This window comes from Sprattus sprattus (genome assembly GCF_963457725.1).
Source record: "Sprattus sprattus genome assembly, chromosome: 16".
Lineage (NCBI taxonomy): Eukaryota > Metazoa > Chordata > Actinopteri > Clupeiformes > Clupeidae > Sprattus > Sprattus sprattus.
The window spans coordinates 12,212,507-12,222,951 of record NC_137914.1 but is presented as its reverse complement, the minus strand read 5'-3'; the positions used below and the strand labels follow the sequence as shown (position 1 = coordinate 12,222,951).

At 44.0% G+C, this 10,445-nt stretch overlaps 1 protein-coding gene across 1 annotated transcript in view; it reads right to left on the bottom strand.

Moving 5' to 3' along the window:
* The window catches only part of ptpn22 (protein tyrosine phosphatase non-receptor type 22), an 11,544-nt gene extending 5,636 nt beyond the window's left edge, over nucleotides 1-5,908 (bottom strand). Inside the window, exons 1-10 of the mRNA XM_080854050.1 lie at nucleotides 5,870-5,908; nucleotides 5,471-5,542; nucleotides 5,119-5,178; nucleotides 3,993-4,135; nucleotides 3,100-3,166; nucleotides 2,885-2,962; nucleotides 2,588-2,680; nucleotides 2,158-2,255; nucleotides 804-1,453; nucleotides 462-590 (exon numbers count right to left, since the gene is read on the bottom strand). Of these exons, the coding sequence (XP_080710176.1) occupies nucleotides 462-590; nucleotides 804-1,453; nucleotides 2,158-2,255; nucleotides 2,588-2,680; nucleotides 2,885-2,962; nucleotides 3,100-3,166; nucleotides 3,993-4,135; nucleotides 5,119-5,178; nucleotides 5,471-5,542; nucleotides 5,870-5,899 (1,420 nt within the window). The 5' untranslated portion in view covers nucleotides 5,900-5,908. The remainder of the gene's footprint in view (nucleotides 1-461; nucleotides 591-803; nucleotides 1,454-2,157; nucleotides 2,256-2,587; nucleotides 2,681-2,884; nucleotides 2,963-3,099; nucleotides 3,167-3,992; nucleotides 4,136-5,118; nucleotides 5,179-5,470; nucleotides 5,543-5,869) is intronic.
* Between the last annotated feature and the right edge of the window lie 4,537 nt (nucleotides 5,909-10,445).

Genomic DNA, 10,445 nt, shown 5'->3' with positions numbered 1-10,445 from the left:
AAGTTAGACAGGTCTACAGTATTACGTTATGTACTCTTGGCAAATGGTTAACTTGGTTAGCTTCCCACACAGATTTGTTCTGTTTCCACATAGTGATGACTCATACCTGCTCATAGTTGGGTTTGTGGCATCATTGGGTGGGTTTATGATCTCACAGTGAGAGATTGCAAATTAGTGTGTGTGTGTGTGTGTGTGTGTGTGTGTGTGTGTGTGTGTGTGTGTGTGTGTGTGTGTGTGTGTGTGTGTGTGTGTGCATAAACATGTGGCACAGCAGGTTAAGCAGGGAGCTACATGATGAGCTTATGTGAAGAGGGAATGAGAGTGTGTGAGTGAACAAGTGTCATGTGTGTGTGTGTGTGTGTGTGTGTGTGTGTGTGTGTGTGTGTGTGGTGTGTGTGTGTGTGTGTGTGTGTGTGTGTGTGTTTGTGTCTGTCTGTCTGTCTGTCTGTGTTTTAGGGTACCATTCTCAGTGGGTGTGGGGTCCTTGGGAAGCTGCCGCTCTGTTCCAGTGGGAAGTACGAAAGACTCAGGCGTGCGCTCAGGCAGACAAGGAGGCTCCTCATCATCAGAGGCAGGGGCTGTCATGGCAACTACACCCCAAACACACACACACAAGCAAGTGAATAGGAAATGAAATTAGTTTTGAGGCAGGTACTACAAAGTGTGTGAGTGTGTGTTTGTATGTACACAGTATGTACAGTCCTTCATGCCTGTGTATGCGTAGTCCAATGTGTGTGTGTGTGTGTGTGTGAGTTTGTGTGTGTGTGAATACGTGTGTATTTGCACACAGTGTGTGGACAGACCTGTGTGTGGTTGTGAGCACTGTTGTAGTGGTTGCTCATTGAGGGTGAGCTGTGGTAGCCTGAAACGGTGGCCGTTGGCGTAGCACTCCTCTGTTGTCGGGGACAACGTCGGGCTGAAGTAGGGATCCTCCACAGTCAGACAGAGGTCGGGGGGGTGAGGGGGAGCAGCCACACACTCCTTTTCATCCTGCTGTGCACGCTGGGTGTGTGCTGTGTGAGACGTGTGTGCAACATGCGCTCTCTGATGAGTGTGTGTTAGCTGTTGAATGAGTGGGAGTTGTACCACTTGTGATGTGTGTATGACTGGTATTGCCTGCTGTGCACGTGTAACTTCTGGGGGCATTTGTGTGTGTGTGATTTGTTGGAAAGGTGCTGCACTTGTGTTGTCATCTGTAATACTTTGGCTGTGCGTGAGGTGTGTGTGTGGGACGACTGGGATTTGGTTGCTAGGGGCGTGCGTGTGGCTTTGGGTGTGTGAGTGGGGTGTTTGGCTGATGCTCTGGGTGTGTGTGTTGGGTCTGTGTGAGGGACGCTTCACAGCCATGGATCGGAGGATGTCCTCAGGTCTGCGTACAGACGCAGGCTTCACTTCCAGCCCCTGATCTGAAAGGTGGGTCACTGGGATGTCCATAGGCAATACATTCACCTGTCTGTCAAAACAAAAATATTTTGCAATGGTTAGCATGGAGAAAACGCTGTAAAACCACAAAATGAGAAGTACATCTAGTAAATAACAGAACACAAGTGAGTTTGTGGTAATGTGGTTTGTGTGTCCCTTTTCACAGCAGCCATTCCAACATACAAACTCTGTACTAGTAAAAAGAATGCTAGTAATTGGTACCCCACAGGTGAATAAGTAGTATTAATGGATTCAGCTGTATTAAACATGCTTTTGCATATTAAAATCTCTTTTGAATGTATGGTCTTCAAGCCCAAAGTGTTACAAAGGTTTGTGGCCCTGCATAAAATACAAGAGAGAAATGGAAAGCTTGGTACCCCACAGGTGAATAAGTAGTAATGGATTCAGCTGTATTAAACATGCTTAAAATCTCTTTTCAATGTATGGTCTTCAAGCCCAAAGTGTTAAAAGGTTTGTGGCCCTACATAAAATACAAGACAGAGAGCAAAATACAAGAGAGAAATGGAAAGCTGCAGGCGGATGGCTGGAGTGGGCTGATGCACGGTAGCTGATGTCATGCACAGTTTGTTTAGTGTTTATCACAAAATGGAATGTGTGAACCCTACCCATACTTCCTCTGTGGGAGAAGAAGTTTCAGCAGGAACATGTGCGTGTGCGTTTCTGCGTTTCTGCGTTGTGTGCGTGTGTGTATACATGTTTGTGTGTGAGTTTTACCTTGGGTCAGGCTCTATATGCGGCTCCATCTCTGTCTCACTAAGGTCTGAGAGGTCACTGCTGAAGTCAGGGGTGATTGGGGATGGGGGAGAATGTACCTAAGAGAAGAAAAAACAGAAACTCTTGCTCTCTCTCTCTTTCTCTCTCTCTCTCTCCCTCTCTCTCTGTCTGTCTATCTCTGTTGCTTGTTGTGTGTAACTGCCTGGCACCACAATATCTTGAGAAATCCTTGAGCAATAGAGAAGTATTTGTGGGAAGTTAATATATTTGCCAAGAGTACATGAGGTAATGCCTTAGACCTGTCTAACTATTCCACAAGACAGATAGAGAGAAAGAGAGAGAGAGAGGGAGAGAGAGAGAGAGAGAGAGAGAGAGAGAGAGAGAGAGAGAGAGAAAGAGAGAGAGCACATTACGCCCCAGAGCAACTCACCTCCTCCTGTTCTGGGCTGCATGGAACATCAAGAGCCTCCAGGTGGTGCTCAAACAGGAACCTAACGGCCCTGTACACCAGTGCATATTGTTCCTGTGATGGCAGGTACACGCACACACACACACACACACACACACACACACACACACACACACACACACACACACACACACACACACACACACACACAAACACACACACACACACACACCATCAGAGATGAACTGACAGAGCTCAAGCTGTTCAGCCAGCCAAGAACCTGTGCATGTTTCAAAGGTTTGTGCTGGGAAGAGTCACCTTGGTCTGGACCACAGAGGGTCTCTGAGTGCGCATGTCCTGCACCAGGTTAAAGATGCTGAAGTCCTCAGGGATGCACTGCAGAGCACACACAGCAGCAACACATCCAGCACATCACATTCACATACCAGACAGCAACAAAGAAACACAGAGATAGAGAGCACAAGTGAAAGAGGGAGGGATATTATACACGAGAGAGGGGGGGGGGGTGTTACCTGTCTTTTCAGCAAGTTCCAGGTGTAGTCTATGGCGCACAGTGCCCCCGTTCTCCCACATCCAGCGCTACAAGCAGAGAAAAGTCTCACAATCACACCAGGACACATGCTCACGGTCACACACCATACGTGAACACAGACATTCTGTTCACACATAGTTATATTGAAGTTCAGAATGTACACTAAACACTTACTAGGCCTTACCCAGCTGCTGCTATCAGAACACTGATGCTATTGAAGGAGCACTACTGAGGAGCATTGAGGCCTTCCAGTGGCTTCACTTATAGCATTAGCATTTCTAGAGGCAAGCTTGGGCTCAGAAGAGGTTACCACAAACATCTACACTATTGGCTGCTGCCGCGGCTTGAACAACACTGGTCCATTTAAAGAACCACATTCTTCACGATAAAACACTGTGTCTATCTATAGAATGCTTTAATAGACACAGAAGAAAGAATATTGCCCCTCAATAGAACTCTGCTAGCTACAGTTCGTATAACATTGCCAACGTGTAGAGAGAACCCCTGCAGCTAACTGTTGCAGGAAAGTTGAAACAGTAAGCTCTGAGGTCTGTGAAGGGCTGGGGCAGTACACTGTGAGGTCCGACGTCATGAATGCGCTCTGAGAGCAGGAAGGCAGCACTGTTGGTCAACCACACTCTCAAACTAAAATATACTTCCTGTTAGTGTCTGTGTTTGTAAGGAGAGTAAGAAATGGACAAGTTGCACCAGACATAAACATTTTGTTGTGAGATGTCCGTAGTTGGTATGAACATGTGGCTGTATCTGCAGTATGTGTGTGTGTGTGTGTGTGTGTGTGTGTGTGTGTGTGTGTGTGTGTGTGTGTGTGTTTGTATGTTTGCGGGTGTGTTTGTGTTTGTATAGAGTGTGTACCTGCAGTGTATGCATATCGGTATGTTATCCTGCTCCTGGTAGCCACGCATCTCTTGCAGCAGTTCCAGTATGGGAGGAATGGAATCAGGGACGCCATGATCCGGCCAGTTCATGTAGTGCAGTTGCCTGATTGTGCGGATGGTCTATCATAACACACAAACACACACACACACACACACACACACACACACACACACACACACACACACACACACACACATACACACACAAACACAACACAGCCTCAAATCCAGACTTGATGAAAATACTTGTTGACTTCCCTTGAAATCCCTTGAAAGTAAGGTGGGCTGAAATAAACATTACATTTTTATAAAGTTATTCTTCAGAAGGAAACAAAGACTAGTGACAACAGTGCCTCATGAACAGAGAAAAGTGAGGCGATGAGTGTGTTTTTTTTCTCTTCGTGCTGTTGGTTTCATCATGAAAGGGTAGAAAATAATGTGGTTATATCGCTCAGGGCAGGTTTTGTGTGTGCCTGCCTGCGAGCCAGCCTGCCTCACCTGCACCCTGCTGCTCCCCAGCATGAGGCTCATCACCCTTGACCACACATATTGCTGTTAACAAGACGTTCACGATGAACTATAAGTAATGTTGGTATCGAATATTCTGTCCATCTTATTTTCTGTATATTTATGAGCTTTGGGTAACTTCTCTACGTGAGAAGAAAATATGAGTTTGTCTCCAGCTAAATTCAAGTTACTGCTAAATTCCAGCTGAACAAATTCAAATTTTTATAGTGCCAAATATAATTCAAGATTTGAAGCAAGCTTTTCTTTAACTAAGTCTTTTCTCAAAAAAGTACTGGTCAAAGATCTAAGAATCAAAGGTGAGTCATCGACTGTTCAAAGATTAACAAAATGGGCATTTTGGACAGGAGCTAAAAAAGATACACAGAAACCGTAGTGTGTCGTGTTTTCGTTCTGTAGCCATAGAATGTATTTAATGATCATCACAGAGCCACCTCAGAAACAACATGCATGTGCGTGTGTGTGTGTGTGTGTGTGTGTGTGTGTGTGTGTGTGCATGTGTGTGTGTGAGAAATAGAGCAGGCGAGAAAAAGAGAAAAAGAAAGAGAGAGAGAAAGAGTGCATGTGTGTGTACTTACAGACTGATAGGTCACATTTAAAACCCGCGTCACATAATCCCCTTTGTCCTCCTCTGATACCTGGACACAAATAAAGACCATATTCAGGCACCACATGTATGAGTGTAGGAGTGTGTGTGTAGGAGTGTGTGTGTTCAGAGGTTACTCTGGTTGAGCTTGTTTATTTTGCTTACTTATCTTCCTATCTAGAAATCTGTCTGACAACAATGTCCATCTGTATATATGTAGCTAGCTACATGGCAAGCTATCAATCTGTTGCGTGTGTTAGGGTTTCTTTTATTCTGAATCTGTAAAAAGGCCAATAGCAAGGACAGGAAGAGGTCAGGCCAGAGGCAGGAAGTGCTGTACTCACACATGTAACGATGAATTGCTCACAAACAAACACATCCTCATTGTTAGCTGCCCAGTAGCGCTCACACTTTTTCTACAGAGGAGAGAGGTGCATACATGAGCACACGCATACATACACACACACAAAGATACATACGTGTGTGTGTGTTTGTGTGTGTGTGTGTGTGTGTGTGTCTCTGTGTGTGTCTGTGTGTGTGTGTGTGTGTGTGTGTGTGTGTGTGTGTGTGTGTTTATGTGGGACTCCATCAGTCTGAATGCAATCTATTGTGTGTGTTAAAGAGTGGAGGTGGTGCCAGTGAAAGCCGTACTGTACTCTTATGCTAATTAGAAATAGCATGTTGATGGGCATGGTAAATATTATATTCCGCTGGGAAAAACAAGACAGACACAAAAAACGTACCCTTCCCATTTCAAATTCCCGACATGCCATCACTACAACCTATTGAGAGAAAGAGAGAGAGAAAGAGAGAGATTTGGGGATATGTAAGAGCAAGAGAGAGAAAAAAGTCCAAACAAATGTTTGCATGTGTCAGTAGGACCGGCCCTTACCTGTACTTCATATTGCCAGAGCATCCGCCACAAGTCCAGCACAGTGTGCGGCAGAGGGCCCTGTGTGGCAATGTATGCCCTTTCTCCTGACGCCCCCTATACATCAATAGAGAGACACACACCAACACATCACATCATGCACACTTATGAGACTGCTCAAGCCATGTTTTTTCTTGGTTCACATTTACTGCTGCTACTGACAGGTTACCTTAATGAAGCTGGCATTGATGTAGTCACTATCATCATTGGATACGTTGAGAGTTAATCTGACTCTGCTATGGTCAACTGCCGGAGGGAAGAAAATGTAGTCAGTTAGAAAAAAAAGAATTCTGCTTGTATGTGTGCAGTGTTGTGTCTATTTTTCCGGTGTGAGTCAACAAATCTGGGAATGTGAATCAACAAATGTGTGTTTGTGAGTTGTCAGTGTATGGGTCCAGATGGCATTTGTATATGAAATAATTGTATCAAAACAAAAATACATCTCATGCCATGTTTTCTTGTGGTACAATGACGTGTGATTACATGTGTGCGTGTGTGTGTGTGTGTGTTTGTCTGTGATTGTATTAAAGGTAAAGTTACATGGTACGATGTCTTTATAGCGGTTCTTTTTCACGTTGTCTTGTTTCTCTGCTGCTTTAGTAGGAAAGATCCTGTCCATTCGAATCTTAGTAGATTGCCGCTTCAGCCTCTGAATTGAGCACACACACACACACACACCAAACCACAAACAAAGACACAAACAGTTTCACTTGTACCAGAAGAGTACACTGCCTCAACCTAAATTATTAGCAAAGGCTAACAAGAAAGGGGACATTGAAAGGGATGGAGAAAAAGCAACAGACACATATGCATAGACAGCAAAAATAGTATATACCTTAAAACTATACTGATACGGATGATTATCTCTGCCCCAAAATGAATGTCCCTAAGTAAAGGCTGTGATATCACTAACCCTTCTGCCTCTCAAGCAATGGAAGTCAGAACATACCAGAACGAGATGGAAGGTACCTGTAACCTGTGGTTGGATTAGCTATAGATGAGATCTATTTGTCTCAGGTCAAATACATCCTGCTTGGCTACATGTTGTAATGCTAGCTATGTAGGTTTTGGAATGGAAAAGACTCATCACTGAAAGCCTTTCCCGACTGCTTTGTGTTGCTGGCTAGCAGCTGTTCAGTTACAGGGCACAATAGACTCTGAAGCAGAGTGAGAGTTGCCACCACGCAGATGAGTGCTGTTGTGGTCAGGTAAAGTCACTCATTAATCGCCTCGTAAGTCATCACAATGTGAGGCCACCTTACCAAACCAGAAATGGTTTTCAGATAGCTTTCAGTCTTTCAGACACTTTTTCTTCATTTATCTAGGTCTGGGCATTACATTTTTTTTTTTTATCTTGACCTAATTTTAACAGAATATTGATATTAAGAGAGTACGCTCAGCCATATCTCAGTCACCTGAAAAAAACCCACCAGGTTAAAGAACGCAATCATACAATCAAACACAACAGAATGAGAGTGATGTCAAATGCAGAAGTGCCATTTTACTGTCATATCACATCAGGCCCTGTTATGAAGAGCAGAAGGTGTTGTATCCACCAGAATCTCTTCAGCAACAGGGCTCAGTCAGAAGTGTTAGTCTAAAACTAGTGAGCAAACTAGGAAAATTCTTCCAAACACCAACAATAGCACTGACAAAATCTCGATATTATGCTAACTAGTGTCTTTTGGGCGATGTCGTGCTGTAAAAGCTTTTCTTACATTTTTGCAGAGTGGACGATAGAACTACAAGGTGCAGTTGGGCGGCTAGTAAGAACGGTAGGTGTGCTTCACATGACCATGCACCATCAAAATTAATTTGAGGATGATACCTAAACTGGTGACTATAAAGACATACATCAAAGAGTGGCACATTTCTGCCTGCTGTTGCTTAAACAGACATATTTGTGTGTGTGTGTGTGTGTGAGAGTGCATGGGGGCGCCCACATGTGTGTATGTGTGAATATGAGTTTCTTATGTACCAGAGCCATGGAAGAGGTTTGTGAAGCCTCAGAAATAATTTGTGTGATGAAGCATTGATTGTAAGAATCGTGCAGAAAAATGCTTCCTCAATTCCCTTAGCCACATCACACACTCAGGTGTGCACACAAAACAAACGCAAAAACACATATTCATCTTCTAGTGTGTATAATGCAAAAAGTTTCTTATTATTGAGGAAATCAGGCATATGAGGCTGTCTCTGTGACCGGGGAATTTTCCATTGAGATGGTACATGGAACAGTTTGTGTCCCCTGGTGAGAGATGTGTCCTCAAGTTTGATTCTGAACTAGTGTGTTTGCATGTGTATGTGTGTGTTTGTGTGTGTGTGTGTGTGTGTGTTTGTATTTGTGTGTGTGAGTGTGTGTGTGTGAGTGTGTGTGTGTGTGTGTGTGTGTGTATGTGTGTTTGCATGTCTGTGTGTGTGTGTGTGTGTGTGTGTATGATTGTGTGTGTGTGTGTGTGAGAGAGAGAGAGAAAGAAAGAGAAAGATAGAGAGAGAGATGGGTAGAGAGAGAGGGAGAAAGAAAGTGTGTGTGTGCGCGCATACACATACATATCATAAAGAAAAAAATAAAGCTATACCGCCTGTACAAGGTCTCATGTACGTGTATATTACTGATGTAGCTACTACTGTCTTGGAGTGAACTTCTGAAGATCTTCAAAAGATCTGTATGCATGTACCTGTATATGTGAACTGAAAACATCTTTTTGTGATGAGAAACGTAGCAATATTTTGTTTTGTTTTGTTACATGTGTGCCTTCAGAAAGAAATGTGTTAGATTGAGTGTATGTGAGTGTGTGGGAGTAATGTCGCATACGGGACATTGTGAGTGTGCTAACAGTATGGTTCTGCTTTCTTGAAAGAGCTTATATGCTGGCCTTAGAGGAAGTCTATGCTGACGGTGTGTGTTTGTGAGTGTGTGTGTGTGTGTGTGTGTGTGTGTGTGTGTGTGTGTGTGTGTGTGTGTGTGTGTGTGTGTGTGTGTGTGTGTGTGTGTGTGTGTGTGTGTGTGAGAGAGTGTTTGATTCTAGGCTGTTTAGAGCTAGCCCCACAGAATCACCATAGTTCAGCTTACTTTTTCCACAGACCTCCCCACCCCACCACACCAAATATGCACACAAAATATCTCCCTCTCCATACACTCAAACTTCAACACACTCACACACACACTCACACAGATACATACACAAAATATCACATGCTTTAAACATGCGGTTTATACTTAGACTTCCAAAACTGTAACACAATATAACCTCTGGTCAAACCCAGTATACAAGATGAGAAGAGAAGGGGAGAGAAGAGAAGAAAGGAGAAGAAAGAAGAGGACACGAGAAGAGAAGAGAAGAGAAGAGAAGAGAAGAGAAGAGAAGAGAAGAGAAGAGAAGAGACGCTCATACTCACCGAGAACTCCCCATTGAAGCTGTTCTCTGCCTCCTCCTGCACAGCCTCTTTACAGGCGACCTCAGCCAAGAAGCCCCTCAGTATTGGCACCTGTGTGTCCATGGAGCTTTCCCACTCATGACACGAGACACACTGTCACACCGGCTTCTTATTCGCATACATATACAAGGGCCCAGGGCTGGCCTGGATACCGCACTACCCTCTCAGTATATCTGCTTCTCTTTTTCTCTCTCGATTACACAAACACAAACACAAACACACACACACACACACACACACACACACACACACACACACACACACACACACACACACACACAGATACAAACAGTCTCTCTCAACAAACACTCAAGACACTTACTCAGCGTTCCACAAACTTTCTGTGTCTCTGTCCCTGTAATATAAATTCATGGTCTACACTTTAAACTGAAGGAAGCACTGACTTTGTCTCTACACAAACAAACACACACACACACAGTAGAGAGACAGACAGACACACTCTCTCTTAGCAGTGGAGCAGTAAGTGTATTGTCTTTGCGGAAGCACTGGCAGCAGCAGTTAACAGGTTCTGTGGTCAGATTAAAAATATCGCCTCCTGCCCCTTCTGTTTTTCCCAGGGTCCTAGAGCCGACCCCTCAAAAGGAAGCGTCTTGACTTGTCTTGACTGTTCCTAATATGAAGGAAGTCAACAAGTAAAAGTACTTTAGAATGAAGAGAAGAAAAAAAAATATATAGACGAAAGACTGTGTGACATTTAAAGAAACACAACGAGAGAGATGTGCAGAAAAAGTCACACAGGAAGGAGGAGGGAGGGGACAGAAATGATCAGAGAGGCTGTTCAGCCAGTTTAGCCACATTCAGGACCCTCTTGAAGTGTGAGTGTGTGTGTGTGCCTCTTAAAGTGTGAGTGTGTGTGTGTCTGTGTGTCAAATTGTTTTTGAGAGACGTACCTCTCCACAACATGAGGGATGTATTTGACTCTTGTAAAT